This window comes from Leptosomus discolor, chromosome 2 (assembly GCF_034619465.1).
Source record: "Leptosomus discolor isolate bLepDis1 chromosome 2, bLepDis1.hap2, whole genome shotgun sequence".
Lineage (NCBI taxonomy): Eukaryota > Metazoa > Chordata > Aves > Leptosomiformes > Leptosomidae > Leptosomus > Leptosomus discolor.
The window spans coordinates 1,043,781-1,070,782 of record NC_141392.1 but is presented as its reverse complement, the minus strand read 5'-3'; the positions used below and the strand labels follow the sequence as shown (position 1 = coordinate 1,070,782).

Sequence of the window (27,002 nt, the reverse complement as noted above, 5' to 3'; positions counted from 1 at the left end):
TCAAGTCTCACCTGCACTTAAGGGAGCAGCCACAGCAAAGCCCGGTCTCCTGGTCCTCCAGTCATGGAGAGCATGAACCCGCTGCCACTTTCCAGCTCTATCACCGTGGTTCTTGTTTCATAAATGGCAAAAGGGAGTCGTGAGACCTGCCTGGGAGCTGTGCCAGCAGGGAGCTGGGATTGTTCGGAACTAAAAGCTGGGAAGTCCTTTTCTGGGTTTGGCAATGCTGACTCGGACTCAGAAAACACAATCTCTTCCTCCCCACCCATCCTGCACGAAGCGCTGCAAGTGTTTTAGAGGTGAGAGAGGTTTATCCAATGTGACTCGATGCTGACTATACTGCTCTTTCTGTTCTATCACTGACTCACGAACAGAGAAGGTTCTGTCAAAATAGATGTTTCCAGGATTTGGGGAAATGCAGCACTATCTCTGTTAGTTCTAACACAGATTCTCTTTCAAGTTACAAAGGCCAGGATTTCAGCCCCTTGAAATAATTCCTCAGCAGATCAATATAAAATGAGAATAGTAAGAAAGTATTACAAATTATAAATAAATTGAGTTTCTCTTCCTTAGCACAATCTTTGACTATCTCAAGGCATGCTTACAACCTTGCACATTTATCATAATGATGCAGGAATTTTTAATGGCTATTTCATACCTTGACATCCCCTATTCGCTATCTGCTGGAAACCTTCTGGACAAGTGCATTTGTAAGACCCGTCAGTATTCATGCAGCTTCCTCCGAGGCAAATACCTCTGTCTTGAAGGCATTCATCAATATCTGAAATAAAAACGTAACTGAATTACTACAGGGTGTAAAAACTGATTAAACTTTTAACAGTGTTGCTTTGATCCTAACATAGCAGCTCGAAGCTACAACGCCCTTTAGCAACTCTATGCGTGTGTGTGTGTGTAAATCAAGGTGACTACACTTTAGGCCGTCCTTTTAATTTCTCTCATCATATCATCAAACTTCCCTTATTTCTAGAGATTTAAAATTTGCGTTTGCCTGTCGCTTATTCCTAGCAAGTACGTCCAACACGTGCCACCTGCACCGCTCACAAACGCTGTGATAAGGGAGCTTGACACTGCTCCCTGCCCTGCCGTAGCGGTGACCGCGGCGTTACGGTAACGCAGCCAAGAAGGAACCCCCGCGGCTGCAGGTTTAGAGGGCAGGCACAGGGCACGGCTGCTAGGGCAAAGCGGGAGTTTGTAAAATGCACCTTTGGACACGTTTGGGCCACTCACCCCAGAGATCCCTGAGCCAGCGGCACCTCGACTTGGGCGTCCCCCCGAGCACGGGCCAGCCCGCGCGCAGCAGCGTGCCACCGCACACAAGACGTGCCTGGGGACACTCCTCACAGCGCCCCGGCCGGGGGGTGCAGGGCAGGGACCAGGCTGCGTGTCCTGCCGCGGCTACCGTTGCCTTCTCTCGCAGCTCCCGCCGTGCTGTCCCGCTGCCGAAGAGCTGCCGCTGCGCGGTGCCGCACCCAGGGGTAAGGCCAGCTCCGGAGCGCGGGGCCTGGCGCCCAGCTGCCCCCCCCCGATGCTCCGCAGCATCAGGCCCCAGTGCCTCGCCCTCCCCGGGACGACGGCGCTGCCCGACACGCCGCAGGGCCCGGTGCAGGGTCCCCGCGAGGTACCAAGCCCCCCCAGCTCGAGAGCAGCACACTGGCACTGCCTCCACCCCAGGTCTTCTCTTCCCGCTGCCTTTCAAGGGGCCCAAAGGCAGCCCCATGGGGGAAAGGGAGCACAGCTGCTGTGGGCACAGGATTAACTCAGCAAGTGCCTACATGCCAGTGACATTTTAAGTTTGGTTTCACTAGAGCTAAAGATCACAAGGTATTTGATGATTGTGCTGCTAAGCTGTACAAGCAAACAGAAAATAAGAGTCAAATGGGAAGCATCTCATAAGCCACTTTCCCCTGCCTCCACAGTGCCCAACCTCGTACTTCACTGAGTCTATTGCTCTGACAACACAGTTTCCTCTGAAAAACAGTTATCAAACACTTTTTCCACTGCCTTTGATTATTCTGATTTCTTAAGCATGGATTTTAGCTGACTACAATTTTAACTTTTTCCTGCATTGCAGGAATGAATAACAACTGTAATTAAAAAAAAGGGCATGACCTCATTTCTACACTCACCTTGGGAAAGCCCACGCTATATCAGACTGCACCTATCCTTGGGATTTAATCTATTTGATAAAAGTAAGAAATAGGGATAGCTTTCTTACATAAATGGACGTTACTGCAGATAAAACTGCACTTAATGCTGACAAAGTTGTGACCTTTTGATAACCACGTGTTTTATAATCATTTCCAACTGAGAAATAAATTGTTGTTTATTTAAAACAGCAATTAATTGTGACCAGGAGCATGAGAAAAAAGTTAATGACTCCCTGACTCCCTTGCGCTGAGTTAATGCCAAGTCTTACAAGAAGGCAATTTTGGCCAAATTCAGTCAAAATGTGTTATTTTCCGTATAGGATGCAAACCTCCCTTTCTCTGATGCAACTCTTCACAGGTCCTACGTTTGCTGCACAAGAACGTCCAGAAAAATCGGATGGTAACTCACGTTTGAGACATTCAGTGCTTTTTGCCACCCTTCACACACGCACGTCTAGGACAGCAGCAACGAGCTGTGTCTTCCGCGGTATCGACAGCTACAGAAAGCACACCAGAGGCTGGGAAGCTTTTACGTGCTAATACCACACATATGGAGAGACCTTAACTCAGAGTTTTCTCCACCCTAGGGTGAGCTGAGGAAGCAACTGATGTACAATCTTCTCTGGGGCTCACTAGTAAGTAACCTCACATGCTCAAGGCGAGCATGAGCAGTGCAGCAGGCAGACCAGATCAGGTCGTACGGCCAACGAAGGAGAAGAGGGAGTAGCTTTGAAATAATTAATTAGAAAAAAATCTGCCAATTACTGGACAATTAAATTGTTCTGCTTGAGGGGTAACAGAATGTTTCTGTTTTCTATAACACAGCATTTCTGCCTACATTTACCGTACATCCTTCACCTCTTGTTTTTGTTTTTATGAGCTCCGTATGTAGACTGCCTCTGAGACAGTGAAAGCTGTGAGCTCCAGCAGATCCCCCTGGAGCTCCTCTTATACTACATATTTTCTCCTGCCAGTGCACACATGGGATTGTGGTGGCTGGCTACAGGTTCCCAAAACCAGCTGGAGAAGAAGTTTTAACTTAGCAGGCCCCCATGTGAATAGCGCATGCTGGCAGGAGCTTTTGTAATACAGAACCTCTGTGTCAGAATTTGAGCAATAAGGTTTGGAAAGGCTTAATTGTTTTTGGTAATAATGCTCTTCCAGTCTTACTGTTCGAGACACATGTGCTGATTCCTTGTACAGGGAAAGATTACAGGGACTTTTTCTAAGAATCCATTAAATATGTGGCTGTGTAGGTGGGGAATGTTGAATGGTTGACAGTAAAGTATAAAGAGGAGCAACAGATCTTTCTGCCCTATTCTCAAAAGAGTTCGTGCCTACAGCTGAAACATTCAAGATCTTACTGAAAAAAGTAGCTTAAGTGCAGAAGCTTACCTTCACACTGGTCTCCAGCAGAGGATAATGTGTAGCCGTGGCTACAGATACACCTGAACGATCCTTCCGTGTTCCTGCAGCGCCCGTTCGCACAGCGGGGCCGCTGCTGGCATTCATCTACATCTGCAGCAGAAGACACAGGAAAACGTAACGCCTCTGAAAATACCAGTTACTGACGAAATGGTGCAACACCCAATTCCGAACAAAACAGCAGAGTGTCAACGTGCAGTTCGGCTTCTCTTGGTCTTATTAATTAACGACCGCAGACAGTCACTATAACGCACCAGAAGATAAGGAACGGCAGATCGGATGCTTCCCTTGAGATGACTGCGTTCGGCACTCTCTCCTGTACTGTCGACAGGTCCCTCAATGCACAGACACACACAAATCCACACACATGCCGCTGGAGAGCTGCTTTTGTTTCCTTTCTATGTGGCAAAGGGAACAAGCCAGCCACTCCAGCGAGTCAGGAAAACCCACAAAGTGCTTCCCAGCAGGATCACCACCTTTTAACAGGGCGCGGTTTTTCAGAGGCACGCTGACCGGCTGTTCCCCTATTAAGCTGTACCTCAAGGCTCCTTTAAATACTCGCCTTGGAACAGTACTAATCCTTTAAGGACAGGGAAATGTCTCTGCTTCCACAGCCACTGCTAATCCCTCAGCGCTTCAGTTCTCATGAACTGGGGTCAGCCGGGGTTAACACATGGCCTCGAACATCAAACTTACATTTTCCTACAAAAAACTCAGAATACCAGAGGGGAGTGGCATGTCGAATACAGAAGATAGCACGCGTCTTGTTTGAGCTAGGAAGCCTGTTTTCCCTCCCTTACTTACAAAGTACCCGTTAAGGAACAGTAACTAAATCGATACGGTCGAATGTCCTTCCGAAAAGACACCCTGATTCAAACCAGGGAAAGTTCCTCGGTGAGGTTTTTCAGGTCTGTGTGATGGCTGTGTGGTCTGACCTCTCGAGTAACGGCCCCTTGCAACCACAGAAGGTTTGGATTTAAGGATCACCGAAGCCGTTGGGGCGGCGTGAAGCACCTGGGCACGTGTACGGGTCCGCACTCGGGAAGGGTGCGCTTTAAGAACAGTCTGCACACGCCAGCTCCACTTGGCAAGGGCCCTTTTCCACGAAAGGCTCAGAGGAAGCAGTCAAACTTTGTCTACATACTTTCCCCAAGACCAGTCTGCTGCGTGTCCTGGACAGCCCATTTAACTCACTCAAGACACTTCGCTTACACTGATGTTTGGTTTCAAACTTCCTGACAAATTTACATGAATGATCCTTTTGTTTTCCTGCATTATTTTTAGCATGCAGAAGTCTGAAAGTGTTTGGTGCTTTACACAGACGCTTCGGGAAGGGTGGGGGGAAGAAAACCCAACGTCTGACGAGAAACGTTCAGGTTTCTCTGTCCTTCCACAGCTTGGAGACGTTCTCCCAGATGTTCACCTCTGGGGAGAGCTTTCAAGATGTCCCCTCTCCCCAGCACAGGGGCCAGCCGTACCTCCTGTACACACCTAGTTCTCTCTCAGCGGTTCTGATAGGAATTTTAGCTGTGGAAGAAATATAGAACCTGCCCCTTCAGTGGCACAGGTGCTGTTCTTAGAAATACAACACCAAACTCTCTCTCCTTAATGTACTGCTTGAAATGGGGTGACAGTAACGAAGGCATCGACTCAGTGTTAACTGACCCTGCTGGGTTCCAAGAGGGTGCACTAGGTTTTTTGGTTTCACTCACCCAGACGAAAGGAAAAAAAAAAAGACAGAAAGAAAAGCAATTAAGGCAGCAAAAGCCTTTGTCCCCAAACCTCCAAAATGACAGAAATACCAAGGATTCTGCAGCAATTCCAATTTAGCAATATAAATATTGCTACACATTTGTGACTGGCTCTGTAACAAATGTCAAAATCTAAAATGGAAACGGCCTCAAGTTGCACCAGGGGAGGTTTAGGTTGGACGTGAGGAAAAGAGTGGTCAAACACTGGACCAGGCCGCCCAGGGAGGTGGTGGAGTCACCATCCCTGGAGGTGTGCAAAAAACGTGTAGCTGTGGCGCTTCGGGACATGGTCTAGCGGGCCTGGTGGCGTTAGGCCAACGGTTGGACTAGACAGTCTCAGAGGTCTCTTCCAACTTGATGATTGTACGAAAATGGAAATGCATATTCTTACATTTTTTGTTCTTTAGTTAGTGTTGTATATTTGTTGTTTGTCCATTATAAGGAACAATACTAGATGAAAAATATTGTCTAAAAGGGAAGTGTAACCTTATGAATTGTAATCATATTCTTTCCTACCTTCACACTGATCCTCTGATGCAGAGAGTTTGAAACCTTGGCCACAAATACATCTGAAAGACCCCTCTGTATTTTCACAACGTCCATTAGTGCAGAGATTGCCATACTGACATTCATCTACATCTGTGGATACAAAGAAAGCATAACCCTGTAATTAACCTGGGTCCAACCACCTTTCAGTTCAGCTCAGGAATTAGTTCAAATTCTGCCATAGGCATGGTTATAATCACTTCTCCTGTGTACTTTGACCTTGCCAATTCCGCAGCAATTCTGATGCAAAAAAGGGTTTGAAACACAAAACTCCTTCTGAATGCAATTTGTATAAATCAATGAACATACAAATAAATAACACCTTTTGTGATAAACCCAGCCAAATTAATTCAGTATTCTACAATAATCAATATTGTCTTTTTCCTAGGAGTGGTTTTCACTTAAAAAAAAGAAAAGGTTACTTTTCAAATGTTGTTTATTTATTTTGGGGATGTAGTTAACAGCAAGCAGGTGTCCCTGTTTGTACAGAAAAAGCTGTATTTTTTAGCTTCACTGATGCAGAAAAAGAATTACACTTACTTGCTTTTATGTGCCAGAAATCATATTACTCCCAATTATCCTGTCTTCTGCCACCACAAAGCACACAAAATCCATCAACATAAAAGAGTAAAACTACTGATTATTTGAGGCACTTGAGCTATTTAGGCAGCTATAGCACAGGGAGAGCTGGAAAAAGATTAGAGGTCTTTAAATCATCCTCACAGCTTTTATTAGCTATTGGGAGTATCTGCAGGAACTAGTCTCCTCATATATGTTTATCATTCATGGCTCTTCACAAGCTCGGGTGCAATCTGACTTTGACAAAGCTCATCCCTCCCTAGACACAAACGAAATCACCATTATTGCCGTATTTCCCATGACCTACGACTCTCGTTTCCTCCCTTGAGCCTCTAACTCTGTGCACACGGTGCCCTGTTCCAGCCTGGCCAGGAACGCCAAGTGGCATCCTCTGGGGAGGTGACAGCACGGGCCCACAGGGGCTCTGCTATGGCTGGTCAGGAGGTCATACCACTTACACCCTTCTGCGAGACTAGTTTCTCAGACCCCTACTGCTGCAAAACGTGCTCGCTCAACAAAACACGACGTTTGCTCTCAACGTGCACGATCCATGCTCTAGTTCAAGAAGGTGTTAAAGCACAGAGAACCCAATTCAGCAGTCAGGCACGCGACTTTCCAACTGAATAACATGCCTGCATCTTACAGATTCATTTTCATCTACTTCTCTCCAAGCTCCTTGGAAAACAAAGCTTGCAATATTATTTCTAATTTTCGGATGGGACTCGGAGATCAAGAGATTTTCCCATAAAGCCAGCAGAAAAGCCAGGAACAGAGCCTAAATCTTCTGAGCTGAAGTCCAGGGCTGTACTTGATCCTACTGACGCTCCCTACAGTAGGACTAGAGGTACATGGATCAGCTCTGCTGACCTCTGTATCAGTTTTGAAATCATCTGATGGGGTCTCTAATGCTGCACAAGCTGCATATTGTTAGTTACCCACAGAGCTGCAAAATCCACCACAGTTACACAACCATGAGGATGAAACAGTCTAGGAATTTTTTTTCACTTATTCATCAACATACAGAATTGTGCTCCAGATTCACATACTACTTTATTGCCATTTCCATCGTGATATATCACTTTATTTAAACGTGCAAACATGGAGAGAGAAAGATAAAAAAATAAATCCATCAGTGATTGCAAGTAAACTTCAAGAAGAATTATTTCAGCTAGTCCCTGTATGACACAAACACATCAAGGGACCGGGGACAGCAACACTTCCAAGGCAAGGAGGAGGCAGTGGGTACAGGTACCATTTTTCATTTCTTCCGATATGCACCTCACATTGGATATTCCCACCTCAACGGCAATTAAATGTATTCTACGAAAGTTTGATGTGAACTCATTGACTTGCCTTTATTACAGACAAGTGGCTACACTCCCGGCTTTAAATCCTGGAGGCTGTGGTATCAACAGCACCAAAGATCCGTACAACTGTCACACTAGGCCTTCCAGGGCATGAAGTGCAGGCAGAGGAAGGAGGCGAGGTTAAAAACAAATACTGAAAACAGCACTGGGCAAAACCAGCAGAGCTGTGGCTGCCCTAAACTAACAGGAGAAACAAATGAGTTCGTGGAACAATGGACTTGAACACCCTTCATAGGTAACTTGGGAAATTTCCCTTTTCCCTTTCCCCTTTCCTTTCCCGGGTATTTCAATGGTACCACACTGCAAAGCTGCAGCTTTAAGATAAACGCCTGCATTACGTTTTCTAGCATGTGCGTGGCTCGTGTCCAACATGATGTAAGTCTAGGGTAAACAGAAAATGAAGACTGATCACATCGCTAACGATGTGAGTGAGACGTCTAGGCTTAGAACTTTTCATAAAACAAAGGAAAAAGGGAAAATACACGCAGTAATAGGAGTAGAAAAAGTATCAGCAACTTGGAACCAAGACTTATCCCTTACTTGACTCAGTTCTGTTTCTAAGTCTGAGCAGAGCAGCCACTCCTTTCCTCTCGCTCTGCTCCCATTAACCTGGTTGGCAAGAATGAAACAAGCGAAAGTTATGCCATAGCGTTTTCAATCACACTATTTTCATGAACAGGTATAGAAATCAAGCCTGATTTCCTCATATATCCTGTGTCTGAGAACTTAAAGTAGTTTCCAAAATCTTGTATTTTCAATTATTACTGAATGGAATGGGGATCCAGGGCACAGTGCTGTCGCCAGACGGAAACACAGCATCTCAGAACAAGAACTATAACCAGAGACACGAAGAGAACTGCACCTACCGTGGCACTGTCCATTCCAGCCTCTGAATCCCACTCTGCAAGGAACGCACTGGTAGGAGCCAGGAGCATTGATGCACTGCGCGTCCGGACAAGTAGTTGGAGTCAGGCATTCATTGACGTCTTCCAAAGAGAAGACAGAAGAAAGTACAGGTCAAAGCCACAGGAGAACACTGAACAGTAAACTGTCTGGTTATTCTGACTGTGCTCACCTCACACCAATACACGTAGAGTTGTGTACGTGACCTGTTAGAGACCCAGGAAGGCACAAGTCTGCACAGGTTCGTACCAGTGCAGGGGCACCTCTGGGAAAGGAATGAGATCACCGTACGTGCAACTGAATCTGGCTTTCTGTTACACTGCGGTGCTCTGGTAGGCCCTCCAAACATACAGCACATCAGACTCCTGGCTCAGACAGGTGAGAATAACTTGGCTTATATCACCCCTTTACCATACTGAGGTGTCCTGAGGTTCTTCCTAGTCACTCTCAAGAGACTTTGGAAGTGCATTGCAACAACAACAAACTTGTAACTCTGGCTTCTCAGAGCAAGAGAAATTCGGTACTCTCCAGTGTCCTGCAGTCGTGCAGCATGGAAGTATTACATGGACTACAAATTTAATTGTGTGAATGGTAACCAAAGGTGTTTACGGGGAGAAGGGAGCCGACCACGTCTGAAAGAAGGCACAAGAAGCAACATGGACATCACTGAGGCTGGCAGTGTTTAGGGTGACAGAGGGACTTGTTGCATCAGGGGAGGCCCTTGTTTACCCACAACAGAACAAGAGATCAGTCCTGAAAAACTCATGTCACGTCCAGGCTCTGAGCACCTCCTGAGAATGCATCCCGCACCACAGAACCCCACAATACATGCAGCGCATGCGGTGTAAAAGAGGCTGCACGCAGAAGTGACATTCAAACACGAGTTGCTGTCAAGTGACTGAAGATCAGAAGATGCTGGAACTAAAACTGTGTGGGCACCCTCGTTCCAGTCCGCTCCCAGGCCTGAGTATCATTTTCTAATATGGCCTTTAATTACCAAATGATTACCTTTCCTACCGAATACTTGATTCATGCAGTGCAGAGAACGAATCAAACCAAAGTCATCTCTCAACTCAGCTTCCTACGCTCCTGTCCCTTCCCTGCCCTGAGCCTAGCTGTCGGGTCTTGTGCAGCTAAGGACTGCTACTCCAGCACAGACAGCAGGGAGGCAATTTACTCCTAGCTTTGGGAACAAGCTCACAGAAGAAAAGCCGTCTCCAGCACTTGGAATTTAATTGGACAATGCTCCGACCTTCAGAGACCTGAACGTCGCAGGCTCCAGACAGCTCCCTGGGTCCGGGCAAATCACAGTTTTTCATAGAATCCTGACTGTCCAGCTGAGAATACTTTCTCCTAAAAAGAGCAACCAGACTTTTCAGCTGCTAAAATGCAGACCTGCAAACATTTCTCAGTGAAACTGCTGCGAGATTTTTTTATTTAATTAACAAAAAAATCCACTTCTACTGAACCCTGTTCTCAGAACTGCCCGGCCTGTATCTGCCCTCAAAACATACAACATGAACGATGTATTTGGCACAGAAATTTGCAGTCAAAACAAAGCCTAAATGCTGCGAAGTTTAAAGACGTTCGCAGTGATGTTCAGCTATGCTGGGACTGTCCTACACAAACCACGGGCTCTACACCACCACCACACACGCACTCCTCGTGTTCCCCAGGCTGGGCCCACGGCCGAGCCTGCGTCACCACGACCTAAAGGCAGAACGAAGGTGGGGTGAGGAAGCGCGAGTGAAGCGTGTTATCGTGTGCAGCCTGGAGGATGCCTGCCTTTGTTCTGAAGTGCGGAGGAGGTGGAAAGGAGTTATTTGTGGCATCTGGAATCTGTCAGGAGGGTGACTATAACGTGTAGGTGTAATGACATGGTGAAATGATTCTCCAAATGTGTCATTTCCTTGGTTTGATGGATTTAGTGTAGGAGGGTTTTTCCCTTAAGCAACCTTAAATAACTTTCAACAGAGAATTTAGTTTGAGAAATTACATATTGTTAAGTTGAATGACAGGGGACTACCACCACCACGCTACTTCAGATACAAGCTAATAAGAAATCTGACGCACTGCGATATTCTGATTTCTGGCCTATTTTAATCTCAGACTCCCTACTGACAGAGAAGAGTTGGAAAAAGTAGTTGTACAAGTGGATTGTGTGAAACATTTATTTAAATAAAAATAAAATGTCTGAATAGAAAGAAGAATCTTTTAGCAGTGCTCAGAGCAGCAAATATATCCACAGCAGCTTCAAGTCACTTATTTGCCAGGCAACCTAACAAGTCAGCAATCTTACTCTGTCCCAAGTAACAGACTAAAGCACGAACAAAACTATGTTTAAAATGAAATGGCTGCTTGTGCTTTTTAGTTCAGAATTCAAGTTGAAAATGAAAAAAAAAAAACAAACAGCAAAAAAAGCAAAAATATCCACTGTGATCCAACGTGAAGTTTTGAAGGTGAGATGTCCTGGGATCTCCTGCAACATGAAATACCTGCTAGGTATATGTTTCCAAAGTCAAAAAAGTCAACTTATCCTTTGCTACCTGTTACAGAAAAAATGATAGATTTTTTTTTTTAAACAGAAAACTGATAAAGAATGCAGGGAAGGACTAACAATGAACTTAAGAGATGGCAAGAGCTGTTAAAATAGCTGTCCTGAGATGGTTCTGTCTGTAGCTGGGGAACTCCTTTGCAGCACATCTCAAATCTAAACAACAGGAAGTGAATTGCAGTTCCAGACACCAAATAATGGAAAAGACTGGAGAGTGCTCAGAAAGGTTTCTTGTTTAAGCCTGCGCCCCCTGAGAATTCTCCCTTTGCAGCTCAAGCCCTAGTGCTAAGCCTCCCTCGAAAGGCAAGCAAGGTGAATCACTCCAAACAGCGGCAACATTTGGCACCGCTTTTGTGCCTCGAATGGACGGTAACTCCACGTCAGCACCCAGGACGTACTGCAGATAAATCAAGCAACGTCCTTTTGAACAAACATTCTGCTGTTTTCAGCTGGTGTATGGGGGGAAGTGAAATGATCTGAAGGCAAATTAAATGAAAAAAGTAGCTGTAAGAGAAATGAAGCAGTGAGACTAAGCTAAGAGAAAGTACCCGTGGAAATACGCACAGAGCAGGATGGGGAATGGCAACTCTGAACACACTTAGACACAAAACCACTGTGCCAAGACATTCCATCTGCAATCAAACAGCAGATGGAGATTGAAAGCAATTAAAATAAATATACCAGGTATGAAAATATTGTTAAACACGAAAAAAAAGTCATGTTGAGTTACTTTTATATTTCCATCTAACAGCCAGATTTCTTCAAAAATAAAGAAATGGACGTAAAGTTTTCTGTTGAGATCAGGAACAGCAGACAGTACAAACCAATGGCTCATCCTATTGCAGTTGTTTGCCTTGGCAGCTGTCACTGTATTACTGCTGGTGAAGAGTCCAAACCTACCTTCACATTCACCTCTCCTGTTCATTTGGTATCCACTGTCACAATATTCACATCTGTATGAGCCAACAGTATTTACACAAAAGCCTTCCCCACAAGTATGTGGTCTTGAACATTCATCAAAATCTGCAGGTGAAAAAGGAAGTTAAGAGAAAATTTGCTTCACCATTGAAATTACTGATTGCTTGCATCTCCTCTAAACTCTGCTTTAATTAAACACAAATAAGTAAGTTTGGATTTTTGAAGCTGTTTGCAAGCTACAGCTGTTCTTGCTGAGCTGCTCCATCTTTATCTCACTGCTTGTAACCACAGAGAGAACGAGCCCTACAAACACGCAGGCTGTCGGAAGGCGGCCAGTGACAGCCCCGGGGTGGCAGACACAATGTGTGTCACTGCCCGTATGTTCTGCCCAAGGCAGCGCCAAGCTCAGGGAGATCACGAGCAGCTCAGGCTGTCTGTACTGCTCTGCCAAGCCCATGTCTGTTCGCAGCTGTATTTTACAATAGGGTTTGTCACAGCTGTAACGATTGAAGGAGTTTGGGATATTTGTATTTTCCACCACAGAGGTGTTTTTACTAAATGGTAATTTTCCTAAACGAACGTGATACTGAATAAAGTCTTGGTTTTCAACAAATAATCATTTTGAAAAGTAGTACGAGCTACTCAAATATTTTCCTCACCACAATACCTGGTCACAAACAGTGACATCAGTTCAGTACCAATGACAATGAGAAAAAAAGCCGAAAAGGGGACTTTAGGGGGTTTTAGATAAGCTTCTTGATCCCTTTTTATATTTTTATTTTCTATAAAGGAGACCAGTAATTACCAACACAGTCGGTTCCATCTTCACTGGCCATGAATCCAGCTTGGCAAATACACAGGAAACTTCCTTCTGTATTTTCACAGCGTCCAAGGGAACAGAGATGGGGTGCCTGATTACACTCATCAATATCTACAAAAGAAACAAAAATGTAAGACTATAGAATAACATATTTAGATGCGATTCCTTCTGTGCATTCTATGTCATGCTTTTGAAAAGACTGATCTTGTAATTATTTTAAGTATTTGAAAAAGTAGGTTTTCCTCTCCCTCAGAGCTGCAAAAAAGATCCATTAAATAGTTTTGGTTGGAAAAAAATGCTCATATTGGCTTAGATGATAAGAATATTGCATTGACCTGAAGAATGTGACATGATTGCTATTCAAATCACTACACTGAGCACAAGCCGAGCACAAGCTGTGAGCACGGAACATCAACACAATTTGGATGAAACAGAAGGACTTTCAGTTGCCATTTGGCTGCGTACGTGTGTAAATTGTTTTTTAATGCCATAGTTGCACCTGAGAGCATGTGTATAAATATGAATTTACTGAATTTCTGGTAGCGTGAAAGGTTGATAGTACATAATCTGGCAGCATGAGATAAACTCTGAATGAAGGAAAGATACAGATACAGCTGCTTCCAAATCTGCAACGGCTCGTGCTGAGCCAGTCTGGGCTCTGCCTCACATTCATCAGAGCCCGCTGTTCCAGAACTTACTAGTGTAGAAGGGGATGATGACCTCGCTCTGCAGATCTCCTAATGCGCTTCTGGGATGTTTACAATATACTGTCTCCTTTCAGCAGAAGGCTGAAAGGAAAGACCCAACAAAATGACTGGATTTAGTCCAGCCGCAAAGCTGGCAGCTGGGTAAATCATTCAGAGAAATGGGCACTAACTCAGTCATTCTTTCTCCAAACACAAGTGTACTTTTTCCTAGCAGTCTGACCATTTTAGATACCTGATACAAAGCTGAGAAGAGATGGTCTCTCGACTTGCTTTTTCTCTCATGTCACAGTGAGAGAACTTAATTAACTTCACGTTCAGTTCTGAGCGGCTGGAGGGCTGTATCAGAGACTAGCTGGCAAATTCTACTGGACAGACAAAAACTAGTTTCTGTGTCGCTGGGAAGCATTCAGCAGAGGAAGCAGCTCCTGACGGCTCTGCAGCACACTTCCCTGACCAGACGCTACACGTCAAGCATTTCATAGCAAGGTTATTTCGGAGTTTGGAAAGCGGCCGCTCCTACCAGAGCACTTTGTCTGCTGATCGTTGAGTCTGTACCCCTCGTAGCAGATGCAAGTGTATCCCACCGGCAAATTAACACAGTGTCCTGCTCCACAGATATCAGGATTAACTGTACATTCGTTGATTTCTAAGCAAACAAAAAGAAGTTTAAGGTTAAACTCTCCCCCCCAGTTCGGTAAGCACACAGTATTCTGTAATCCAAGGAGAAAGATCAGGCCTGAAAACGACTGTAAATCAAGCTTCTAAGTCCTGAGTTTCTGTAGCGGATACCTGATCTGGAAGAATCTAGAAACCATCTAGGCTTTTCCTAGCGACATATTCTCATCTCCCACCCAAGACCTATGAAGGGCACATAAAAAATAAAGTAAAATGAAAGTAATATAGAATAAAATTTGATACAATTTAACCTTTGCATTGAAGGATAAGAAAGTAACTGTAGAGGGTTTCTGATTATTTTTACAGAATACTCATCTGTTAATGGCTTTGATATATTTTGGAAGATAAGAGATTCGGATATGGACAGCACTGGGTGCTAAACCCTGACAGTAGTTGTAGAAATTCTCAAAGGGCATGTGTTACCGCAAAAAATACTAATTACTCTGTTTAGTTGCAATTTAAACTAAGGTAACACAGCAGCATGAAAGTGTAATTCCTGAAAAAGAAGTTATCATCTGTGAAGAGGAATCATTTATCCAGGCTGTTTAGAAATAGATTACGTTTAAATTTAATTAGATCTCAGAAGTACAGAATTAAGGCACTCAAACGTCTCAACTCTAACTGCATTCAGTTTTTTCAATCCAATTTAGGATTTTGTTCTACAAATCCTGCTTCATTTGTACTCTACTACCTCTTAAATATCTGAACACCACTTGGAACTCTATCTGAACAACAGATTGATTTACTTGTTCATAGCACACAGCAATTTCTAGTTCCACTCCTTTTCCCGAGGAAAGAAAAAACCACCAGAACATTGAAAACCAGCATTTTTTTTCCTAACTGATGCGAGTTCCCAGCAGGATAACCTCCTCTAGCCCTGTAAGGACGGCGGGGGGCACAGTCACAGCACGGCTGACTTCCAGGCTCTGGTTTGACAACCACCATTAGTAGAACTTCCACGTGGGCGTGACAAGCTGTCACTACAGGGAACTGACGGGGGCAGCTGAACACCTACAGGACAGGACACTTTCTCTAGATTCACGAGGATTTACCTGCAGACAGAATCGTACTTCAAGTAACTGGGGGATTCAGACCCTGTGCCTGTCGTGTGCAACTCAAAAATCCACTCCTGCACGAAGGAAAGCTGTCTTTGAAGAGTCAGACTTTTATTAAAGCACGTGCAATTTCTCCCTGTGAAGGCAAACTGGGAAACCTCTCAGTAGGCCTAGAGACCTCCACCATACACAATACTTGCCTCTTAAAGCATTTACCTGGATATTGCAGTTACTTCAAACCCTGTGCTAATCCTGAGAGACCGGCCAGCGTGACGCAATTCTCACGCATACACACAAAGTACCTTCACCTTTCTGTTTTCAAATGGACAGCAAGTGAAACTTTCATGCCTTCTGCACACAGCCATCACTTAGACCAGTGTCAGCTATGACAGGAGCAGTACTTGCATTTCTGGTCTTTTCACTGGATGTAGAAAAGCCAACTTTAAAACGTCAAACAAGGAAGGAGCACAAACATCGAAACAGATCTTACAGTAACTCCTCTTCTGCCTTTTGCAGGACATGCTGATCTGTATCCCACAAAGTCTACGTCCCTCAAAGAACACGATCACATATACTTCATCAACACACGTGCAGACTGTCTGAACATCTGACTTGTATCCAGTTCTGGACTTGGGCTGCAGATCGTGTAATCTGAGGTGGAGTTATTAACTTTTCCTTCTATCATTTCTTTGTGGGCACGAAAATGGCAAGTACATCCTGGGAGGGCTCAGTCCTGGCTCTGCTGACAGTACTCGTTGCTGTGCTGTTCTGTACTTTCCATCTCTCCTCAGAGTATTCCCTTCTCTTCTACAGCTACATCCTCTTTGCTATTATAATTCAGAAGTAGCATGGGACAAGTTATAGCATGAGGAACTCACAGTCATTTCTTAATTTAGTTAATTAGGTCTAAAAAGCAAGTACAATACCTGTAACTTGAGTAGGTGCAATTACTTGACTTGCACTCGAAGTAGAGACTTCAGGAGCAACTTCAACAGGCAGAGGAGGAGATGTTTTCTCAATCACTACTGTGTGACATGGAATGGAAATCAATCACATCCAATAAAAAACCCTTAAAGCATTCAAAAAACCCTCTTACAGAATTCACACATGATGCTGGATAAGCCAGAGACTATGGAGCTCTTCAACATTTTATTCTGCTTAGATCTGGAGTAGAAGAAATAGTGTAATTGGGGTTTCCATCATTCTACTGCTTGTGTAAAACTCTGAGGTGCTAAAGAAAGCGAGAACAATAGTAAAACTTTTGCAGTAAAAGTTATGCATGAATGTACACGAAGGCACCTAAGTAAAGTTTCCTTTTGCAAGGTGTCCAAGGCCTCAACTCTGCTGACACTGGAATTCTCATGTATGTAATCCAGGATATCACTTTTGCCTAAAATATGTCTTTGCCTCCTAACAAGTCACCCAGCCAGTGCCAACCTCTCAACTCCTCCCACTCCAGCTTCCATGTGTTTTTATTTTCTTCCATATTCTGCTCATGGAAAAGCTGCCATCAACTTTTCATTAACCTCTGTCACAACTGCAGCCTTCCCTTTCCTCGAAGAACTGTAAGCACCCTCTCAGACTAAAAGACAAGCCAAAACAAGTTACCTGGAAACTGTGGATGCAGGTTAATTGTTGAAATTCCAGGAGAAAGCTGAGGCTGACCAGGCTCTAGATCAGGCTGCTTTTCTTGATCAAGGGAGGCTAATTCCTAAAAGAATGATTGAAAATCTACATTCTGAAAACATTCTCTTAATCCAGCTATCATAACAACCCCCAAACTCCCAGCTGAGAAACTGCTAACGTTCTCACACGAGTGGCTTTTGATAGCAGATCATTAATTACCACCAATTTAAGCCTGAAAGAGCATGGAATGCTATGTTTACACAACGGCATACTATTTAACATTGATTTTATTTGAAGCAGCCATTTCATGGAGCTTCTAATGGTATCTTTGGCGTTGCCCCTTCACAGTTCTCCCACACTCTAGTCTTTAACTGCTTACAAAGAGAACTTAATTGCAGTTCAGCATCACACCAGAGTACACAATCACATACGTCTCTAAGTCTTTGATCACTGTGAAAGGTTCTCTTGGCTATTGCACTGATGATCTTACTTTCACAGAAGTGTTAGATGCTTGTAAGCCTTCAGGAAAACGAAACAAAGTGCAGCTGTGGTTACTCCTAACGAACCCTAGCACAGAGAACGTGGAACCTCCAGAATGGGGGACTTAACATCGATACGTACCTGCTCTTTCTCCACTGAATACACAGCAGCCCTGAAAACCCTAGGAAACTAACTGAGGCATTCATACGAGTCCCTTAAGCGGGTGTCACAAATGCTTCTCAAAGCTTCATACTGTTTCTCTCCAATCAATTTTCTCTAGCTGTCAGTATCTGTGTCTCTCTTTCATGCTGTCTGCATTTTTCAATGTCCTCTTTCAAATACAAGCTCCAGGATGGGATCAAACAAGGTAGTACTACACCCTCCAGCAATGCCCTAAAGAAAGGTTAAAGTCATCTCCTTCCTGGGCCTCACTACCTGCCTGTGGTTGTGTATAATAATAACATAAGCTCTTTCTGCCTCAGGGTTTGCACTGTAAGTCCACAGTGAGCTGTCTGCTCCCAATAAATCCTAAATCCTTTTCAGAGTCAGCATGTCACACCTCGTACGCGTGCTCTGCGTTCTAACTCCCAGGTAAATCCCAGCATGTTTTACCTGATCAGGGGCTGCAGTTGCCACTAAAACCAGAAAGAAAAAAAGAAAATTAATCAGTCTTCATGCACCATTTACTCACACATTCTATTTAAAACTACGAGCACTTCCGAAGTGGCTGTTGCCATTGCAGAAAAATGTCAGGCTCTACAATCATTCCCGATCGGTGCAAACTTGAAGTAACACGCCTGAAGCAAGCGTAAAAACTAACCTGAAACCAGAGTAAGATTCTACATGCTGACCAACGCTTGTGTTATTTGGTCAGTATTCACCTGCCTTACTGTTTTCTCAGTTGTTTAACTGTTCCCTTACAAACAATCCAAGAAACTCACAGGTTATTACCTCACTGATCAAACTTTCAAAATTCCTTCCAAGGAATATCAACATCTGTAATTATTTTAAATGTAAATTAATATCATAATGATATATAACTAACCATTAACAAATTTGCAGGAATTTATTGTTAAAAAAAATTGAAATTTGCCTTTTCTTTAAGCAAGTAAAAGTGTCTGGGTTTTTTTTCCTCCACAAAAGTGACTTTTTTCTGGGAAAGAGAAAACTCATAGAAGTTTTTACTTCCCATTGCAGTTTTCCTTTTTCTGATGAAAATCTGTATGCTTCTGTAAAAAGTTTAAAGAATATTTTTCTTTTCACAGTCCACATTTTCCACAGGATAGATTTAAAAAACCCCACCAACTCTTCTTGCTCTAGTTTCTTCAGTATTAGTGGTGAGGCTGATTATCAGAACTGGGAGAATGCTTATTTTTCTCTCTGGATTCAATTTAGTTCCATTTTCTTTTTGAAAGCAAAGCTAGAGCAGTGATTCGAACTGCAAAGTGACCCACGTCGCACATAATTTTGTGGTCAGCTGACTGAAACTCTTTCTAGTAATGGCCCGATACTCAAATACGTAACTGCTGCTTGGAAATAACCTACTAAGTACTCAACATCCTGAGAGGGTTGGTTCTTCAGCCATGTCTTTATAATAGTGCTGCTTTCCGTGTTTCTTTGCTTCTGCACTTGTTCTAGACTCAGGACAACTTCAGCTGCTGCAAGTTCTAGAGGTGCTTGCAGCAAACAAAGCCTGAGAAGAACATCCCAGAGGAGTCAACTCCTCACCAAAGAGCCCACCAGAGAGGGGCTGATCCAACAGGGTCGCGCCAAGGGAGCGCCCAGCTGCAGGGCGAGAGCAGCCCACAGGCCCGCATCAGGTGGTGCTCAACTACAGGCGTGTGTAGGGGGAAGCGATGAAAACCCCGCAGCTTCTGCCACCCCACATACCAGTAAATCAAAGCCTGAGTCCCTTGTGATATGTCAGAGATTATAAATATCTCCATAAAAGCCTCACAACAAACATTTACTGTTTCTCATCACAGAAATAAGTAAGACCAAAGCAGTCTCTCCCTCTCTCGCTCTCCGGGGTGTTCTCAGCACCTGGTAGGAGGCACACACAAACTCTCAGCCGTGACTCCTGCACCGCAGCACGCCCCACTCCTCTCTGTCCCGCCCTGCACGCAGCCCCTCACAGAGGAACAGACAGCCCGCTGAAGACACACGCACAGAAATACAGACAGACTGAACGTTCCCACGCTCACCTTCTTGCACAGCCATCTCAGTCTCACTTTTCTGTGAGAAGGTCAGTGCCTCCACTGGCTCTTCCTTTGCTGGGAGAGGTGGAGGAGAAGTACCTTTAGCAACAGGTTGAGTAATCGGGGTCTTGCCAATGGCAGGTGGCTGTACTCTAACTGCAGGGTGATGATATAGCTTGTTTCTGTGAGGGCCAGAAACCGTATAACCCATTCCACCAGGGCAGATTTCCTTAAAAGCAGCTAGATTTGGGATGGGAAAATATTCCTTTTAGGAGTCTAAAAGCGCAATACGTTGACATAGTGGAAAATATAATGACTACCACTAATAAGTTTAATCTCATATTGTATACACATTTTTACAAAAAACTCCTTAAAGACAAGCCATGCATTGCACGCTAGTACGACTGAGCATTCTCCCAAAAGCATGTTCTGGCTGTTATTCCCAGAAGGTCTCCCCTCCAGTTTACCATTCTTCAGTTATGTTTAATCTATCATTATATCAAGTTAATTTTTTTTATTAATCCTCTTCAAAAAGTATATCCTTTCTGAGTATGAATTTAAATATGCAAACTGTCATCATCATCTGCATTGCATAAGGAATGAAGGTCACTATTTCTATCATTCTCTTTTTGCAGAAACCAAAGGAAAAAAGCTTACCACCCCTGTACTACAGGAGCTGAAGAATATCTACCAGTAACAACATTCATTCACAGGTTCCATTTGACTACATCAGAGGTCTCATACCAGCCCTGCTCCAAATTCCACTGAATTGAATAAGTCTTTCCACTGACCTCAGTGGGCTGGATAAAAACAAGATGGGGATCATAAAAAGCCCAATCACCACTGGAGGAGAGGGGAAATAATCTCATTTATAACGCTGATACAGAAAAAGGGAATGAAAGTCAGGCAGCAGCACCTGCTCTGATCCCTGCAGCTGCTCTACATGAGCATGGGGTTTTGCAGCCCTAGTGGAAGACCAGAATGAGAAAGAACTGCAGGTCAGCCTCCCTCCCCACCAAAGGTAACAGCTACGCTCCTGACACGGACAGGGAGACCTTTCAGGAGACTTGAGGGGCCAGTGCTTCATTGTCCTCATTGCTCTAGGTAAAGCTATGTTGCGGTGAAACACCAAAGATTTAGACTCCTAAATGTGCCTGATGTGATTTCTTACAGCTCCTTAAGAGATGTGCAGAGTGGGGCATTGCTAAGTTCACAAATTCTGCTTTGAACACACCAGGGTTTTAGAATGAGTTAGCATCTGAAATAAAACCACAAAACACTAGCCATAGGTACTCCACAGATGAATTCAATAAATTATACATTAAATTGCAGTATGCATTAATTGCATACTGTGTTCTGATGGTGTCCTAGGAACAGAAAAGATGAAGGGTCAAACTGATGAAATTGAGTGGATTCAGAATGATTAAATACTTTTTGTTGGGAAATGCTAATATCAAAACTTGCACAAAACCACCTAACCAAGGGTGGGAATTCTGGTCAAAGGAGGAAGACAGAAAATTTGATGCCTGTCCTTCAGGTGCCTACTCAGGATGTAGGAAATCTTGTTTCAGGTCATATTCTCTCAAATACATAGCAGAAATGTAAGCTTTATTCTGCCACAGTCTGGTAAGTACTCTCAACACCTGGGAGTACAAAGCTGGCCTCTCTCAGTCTCTCTTTTGGAGCTGGTCTACTTTGTACAAATTTTTAAAAGCTATCAGGGAGTGAGATCATGACTTTTTAATTCAATGCCTCTTAAATTAATATGGGATGCTGCAGTAAATACATTACCCCATTCTGGAGTATCCCACTTTCACACACTTTTCATAGAAAACTCTGAAAGATTATGAATTTAACCTGTTATAGAAAGGAACATGTTTTTAAATCACGAAAAATGTCATGAAATGGGAAAAGCATTTCCCACACAGCTCATAAAAATTTTCTAATCACATATTTTCTCTCTGAAGTCTTTTCATTAAGAAAAATCACTAAAATAACCAATCCCACATAATATTCAGTGATTTATTGTTTATGACTAGTGAGCAGTTAACAAAAAGATACATTCTCTGCTCCAGAATACAAATAACTGGGCATAAAGCCTCGTGCAATACTCTCATAGATGTAAAGCATCTGCGTTTAAGTTGCAAGACATCTGATGACAATACATTCTTTTCCTCCATTAAAAGCCACAGAAATATTTTTTAGCTGAAACTGAACTGGACTTTTAAAACCCTAATCAGTGCTCTAGCAACCCAGTGGTCATGCAGAAAACAATGGCTTTAAAAATCCGTTGAAATGCTCAAAAATGTCGGTCACTTCCATTTCCATAACCCCACCTTAAAAAAGTAAGGGATCTGCCGCTCTCATCGTGTCGCTGATGCTAGCTGTGGATCTCCCAAAGCAGCTCGCTAGTTCTGAAAATCTGAGTCATTATAAAATAGCCCCGAGAAATACATGACCTGTATCCTAACAGTGACATCTGCAGCAGCGACTTCAGTACGAACAGTGGATTACCATCACAAGGACCTGTGCTAAAACACTGACTAGGCTGGACATCGTGTATATTACAATAAGCAATGATGCTTTTTAAAAAGATTAATTTGGACATACATTTGGAGAAAAAATAATATTAAACTGATTTGGATTTTAGAGACTCCAACTTTGGTCATTTGAGTTTTAAGCAACGTCAGGGAACAGAAGGCACTGCACAGCAGCGATCCGTACCTATAACAGCTGGTATCTTAATCTGTGAGCAGCCTAAACGAGTGCGGTGACCAACCGAGCTGGTATTTTCCAAGTCCTTACAGATTTAAAAACCAGCAGGACGCCAAGAGAACACTGATAATGCAAGTGAGCTTTATGTATGAAGTAAGGAAATGTTTAAGTGAAAGGTGGCACGAAATGTTTAACTACTAGCTTACTGTTAAGAAGACAACATCATACTTAGCACATTCCTCAAAACAGATGGTAAAGGTCCGAAGGAAGGTTAGAAAGCACAGGTACTCCCATACACATCTCTCTAACTGTACTGTAAACGACCATGCATGTCGTCTGTAACCTAATTCTCAAAGGCTGCCATCCTTTCACCAGTGCCTTTAACAACTGAACAGTAGTAATTAGATTTTGGGTTAATTTGCCTGTATCTACAGACAGAATATAATGTACAATAAATTTATCTTCATGTGATGGAAAACCAAAGTTCAAGGACGTATTCAGAAAGGTAAACATCATTAATCTGGAATTCTATCACAACATATCAAACATAATTCCTTTGTTTTAATCACAAATCCCTACGAAAAAATCTACTACACATGTGATTATTCAACTACCATGTAGACAGCTATCATAATTTACTGATGGACACTTGTTTAAAATTAATTCTTGGCTTTTTTTTTAAAGCATGCCTAACAAACATAGGGTGGGGGTGAGAGCTTGTATTTTTAATGGGCAGTTCTTACCTGTTCCTGGAAGCGGACACTTCTCACAGTGTGGGCCCCAGGCTTTGCCCACACTGCAACAGCAGAGCTGCTTGCTGAGCTGGACAGAAAGAGGATGCATGCATTGCTTTGCTGCACTAACAAACCGGTAGCAGGGTCCTTTCTCTTCAGCAACTATAGGACTATCGGCTGCAATGGAAGTGGAAGAGAGGATGGTACCGCTCACGTGAACAGCAAACCAGAGGAACACCACTACATTTCCCACCCCAGTCAAACAGATTCACACTACCTTCCGCAGAAGTTTTAGTTCAAACACCTAGCTCAAGCCGTAATTGCAACAGAAAAGAAAATTCTTATTTTGCACTCCTGAATTCCAACTCATCCTAGACCAATGATAACCAGCAGTTGCCGTGCTGCCACAACCAAGAGCCAGAGTCAGCTCTCTCCCTGGTTCACAAGTCCAGCTGATGAAGACTAAGGCCAGTCCCTGGCAATACACAGTTGTGTCAAGCTACAGAGCCACTGAACACTCAGCTGTAAGCAGGCTATGCAATAAGCCTGCAGGAGGAGTAAGTATCACACGTGATGCTTTTTTCACACAAGAGACCGTTATACATTTACGCTTTCTTAGGCTTAGTTTTACTGTGGAGGAGCCCAAGGCCACAAGCTATGACTAGTACGAGGTCAGGGGAAGCTAAGATCCATCCGCCTTTCTAACTGACAGACAGCTAACAGGTCTGGGTGACATGCTCACTTAACTCAAAAACCACAAAGACTATCTGATTTTCAAGATGACATGTAAAAACAAAAATGAAAACCAACTCCTTTTTTTCTGGTGTTAAACCAAAAAGCGATTAAGAAATTCTTCAAAATGCTGAAAAACTTTCTCAGTAAGTGAGTGTCATTAACTAGTGCTATAAGATAACCACAATGAAAAAATGAAAGAATTCACCTATGGCTCCAGACTTTATTTTATAAATCTAAAGATAGCTTAGACAAGGAGTTTAGGAAGTGAGGTATCTTTCACTTGTAAATATTCTTCCCAGAAAACTGAAAGTGAGAAATTTAATTGTTCTCTATTCCTTCTTTCCTTCTTGCAGAGGTAGTTGATCTCAAACCAAGAAAAAGCTGTTAACAGAGGAAAACATTTGCATTCATGCTGTTCACAACTTTTTCTTTCTCCTAATTCTTTCTTAATTTTTAATCCTTCTTAATCAGAAGGACAATGTGCCAAAGATCATCCCGGGCTGACTGTTTATTAATGGAAACTCCCCAGGTCACGGCTGCAGAGGTGGAAGAGGGGCGGGCAGGACACAAAGATGATTTCGGCTGGGGAACTAGCAGAAAGGGGAAAAAAATTGTGAGAAAGAGAACTCCAGGCTGATGAGAAAGACTGAGTGTACAAGGAGGCTGAAGGTTTTGCGATAAGACAAGCAGGAAAAGATGGCAAGGATCCTGGACAGCCACTGGTGGAGACCAAGGCTTCCAGGACGAAGAGACAGAAAAGAAGAGGCATGAGCACTGAGACCAACCAGATAAAGTGAATAATCTGGGAAGAGGAGGCAGGGACAGCAACAAAGATGGGAACAGTTTAAAAGAGTTGGGGCCAGTCAAGCAAATCCTCATCTAAAGGGCAACCAAGTATCTGCTTTGGTACTTTGATTAGCCTTATTACTTACGAATGCATCTTGAGAGGGTAGGATCTGGCACGAATCCTATTTTGCAGGTACATCTGTAGCTGCCCATGGTATTCAGGCACTCACCATTCGGACATACTCCCTGTAACTGACACTCATTGATATCTGTGGGGAAATTGAGAATAATCAGGTACTGAAACATGCATCAATATTCCTCTTTCTTCAGAAATTATGTTCTTTTTTTAAATACGTGCAGAACTGTTGTAACACTCCAATCAGCAGTTTTTCCCACAGTGATATTTGATTTATAACCTTTTAAAACACTGCTGAGAACATAACAGAAAAACAATTACATTTATACATCATTCTCAAGTACTCTGAATCAAAAAACACACTCTGAGTAGCTTATCAACCCCTCTTTTCCTGACTAGATGATTGCTTGTGCAGTCCAACACAACTCGCAAGAACATTCCCAGAGACAGGTATTAGGCAATGGAGTACATTTTATGCAGGATGGAAGACAGCTTGATGCATTTAATACAGTTTTTATTAGTATTTGTACTCAGTAGTGCCTGAAGGTTCATTGTGCTGGAAGAAGCACAAGACGCAAATACCACGTCTAGCCCAAAGAGCTTACCATCTTAATAGTGAGAATAAACTTCAGGAAGCACAGATTGTGTGTGATTTGGGGTGAAAAGGATTGCATCGGTGGGAACACAACTTTGTCACAATTCACAACTGCTTTGACAAAGTTTGCTGTTTCTAAGCTACCTGCACCGCTGTCCCTTTCAGGGTCTCCCTGAATTACTCTCCTGGGCCCCAAGCGTTGGCCTCGGGCCTTTATCACACTTGAGGTTGTATCTATAATTCGCTTACTCTTAGAACAGGACCTGTCCCACAATCATCTGGATACCATCTGTAACTCAATCAGCCAGACTAAGATTTTATTTCAGGAGACAGTAAAAATGTCGCTTGCATTGATAATCAAAACCTTAAAATAATAAAAATAAATAACACCCTCCCCCAACCTATCATTGTCGTAAATTGTCATGTCTCCTCTTTGAGAAAAACCGAGACAGCCCACTGAAACAGACCCATTTTTAAACTTTTAGATGCATTATTTCTACAGAGGACTTTCCCTCCCTGTCCCTAGCTAGTAAAAAAATGCCTATCCTGCTGGGTAAACAAGCTTCAAGTGGAAGCCAGATATTCCAGCTAGCTCCTTGGAAATCAGATATTAGTAATCATTTAATCTAAAATATATATTATTTATTACCTTTCCCCTTAGTTTTTATAAAACCTTCTCCATTTTACTTGACCCCACCATATGTCGCTGCCTGACATGACATAATCAATGAGGGTAACAAGTTGAGTATGTAAAATATAACAGATGTGCTGGAGTTTGCTTTTGGAAACTTACAGAAGGAATTTTTCAGGCTCCTACCTTCCTCATTTTTCTCCACAAGTCTGGCTACCTGTCCCACAACACAGGAGTGCACGACTGAAGCTCACAGCACAGCGGACTCCAGCAGTTGCCATGTCAGCTGTGATCTTTTTCCCAAATACTCAGTGTTGAGCTTATCCCTCAGCTTTTCCAATACTGAACCTAATCTAGTATCTTGACACCACCTGGACCAACTTCACCTCCATGCGCTTAGCCACACGTGACAGACTGTGATAATTTATAGCCTAGAACTTCGGATGAAATGTGATGCAAACCACACGAATTACAAAGGATCAGCTCTGCCTCAAAGGAATTTTCAAGTGAAATTCCCAGACTACATGACTTTCTGACCTCAGAGGGACAGGACTATTTAAAATGGAGAACAGTATAAGAAAAGAGCACAAAAACCTGCTGAGATTTTCTCCTACAGCAGTCTACCTTTTGACCTGTCCAGTCTTTGAGCAGGAAGATGTCCCCTATAAGCACAGGAGTATCTTACTTCAGGATTGCACTAATACAGAACATTTAGTAAGTTAGACTTGTTCTGATACACCGGATGAAAATTTTTTAGACAGTTTCTCCGGCTGCCAAGTCTGACCAGGTTCTTTCTCTTGCCCTGAAATCTCAAAATATAACTGAAGGCACCTACAGAATGCTCACTGTTCCCGAAAGGAAGACTGTCATTGTTTCAGTGCCATTACCTTTCGTGACT

General features: G+C 43.3%; 1 protein-coding gene across 1 annotated transcript in view; it reads right to left on the bottom strand.

Moving 5' to 3' along the window:
• Positions 1–27,002, bottom strand: part of LTBP1 (latent transforming growth factor beta binding protein 1) — a 193,036-nt gene that overhangs the window by 44,636 nt on the left and 121,398 nt on the right. The window contains exons 10-22 of the mRNA XM_086460519.1: positions 24,889–25,011; positions 23,231–23,398; positions 19,779–20,012; positions 18,187–18,209; positions 17,077–17,179; positions 16,395–16,493; positions 14,259–14,384; positions 13,017–13,142; positions 12,194–12,316; positions 8,703–8,822; positions 5,861–5,983; positions 3,564–3,686; positions 659–781 (exon numbers count right to left, since the gene is read on the bottom strand). Of these exons, the coding sequence (XP_086316645.1) occupies positions 659–781; positions 3,564–3,686; positions 5,861–5,983; positions 8,703–8,822; positions 12,194–12,316; positions 13,017–13,142; positions 14,259–14,384; positions 16,395–16,493; positions 17,077–17,179; positions 18,187–18,209; positions 19,779–20,012; positions 23,231–23,398; positions 24,889–25,011 (1,614 nt within the window). The remainder of the gene's footprint in view (positions 1–658; positions 782–3,563; positions 3,687–5,860; positions 5,984–8,702; positions 8,823–12,193; positions 12,317–13,016; positions 13,143–14,258; positions 14,385–16,394; positions 16,494–17,076; positions 17,180–18,186; positions 18,210–19,778; positions 20,013–23,230; positions 23,399–24,888; positions 25,012–27,002) is intronic.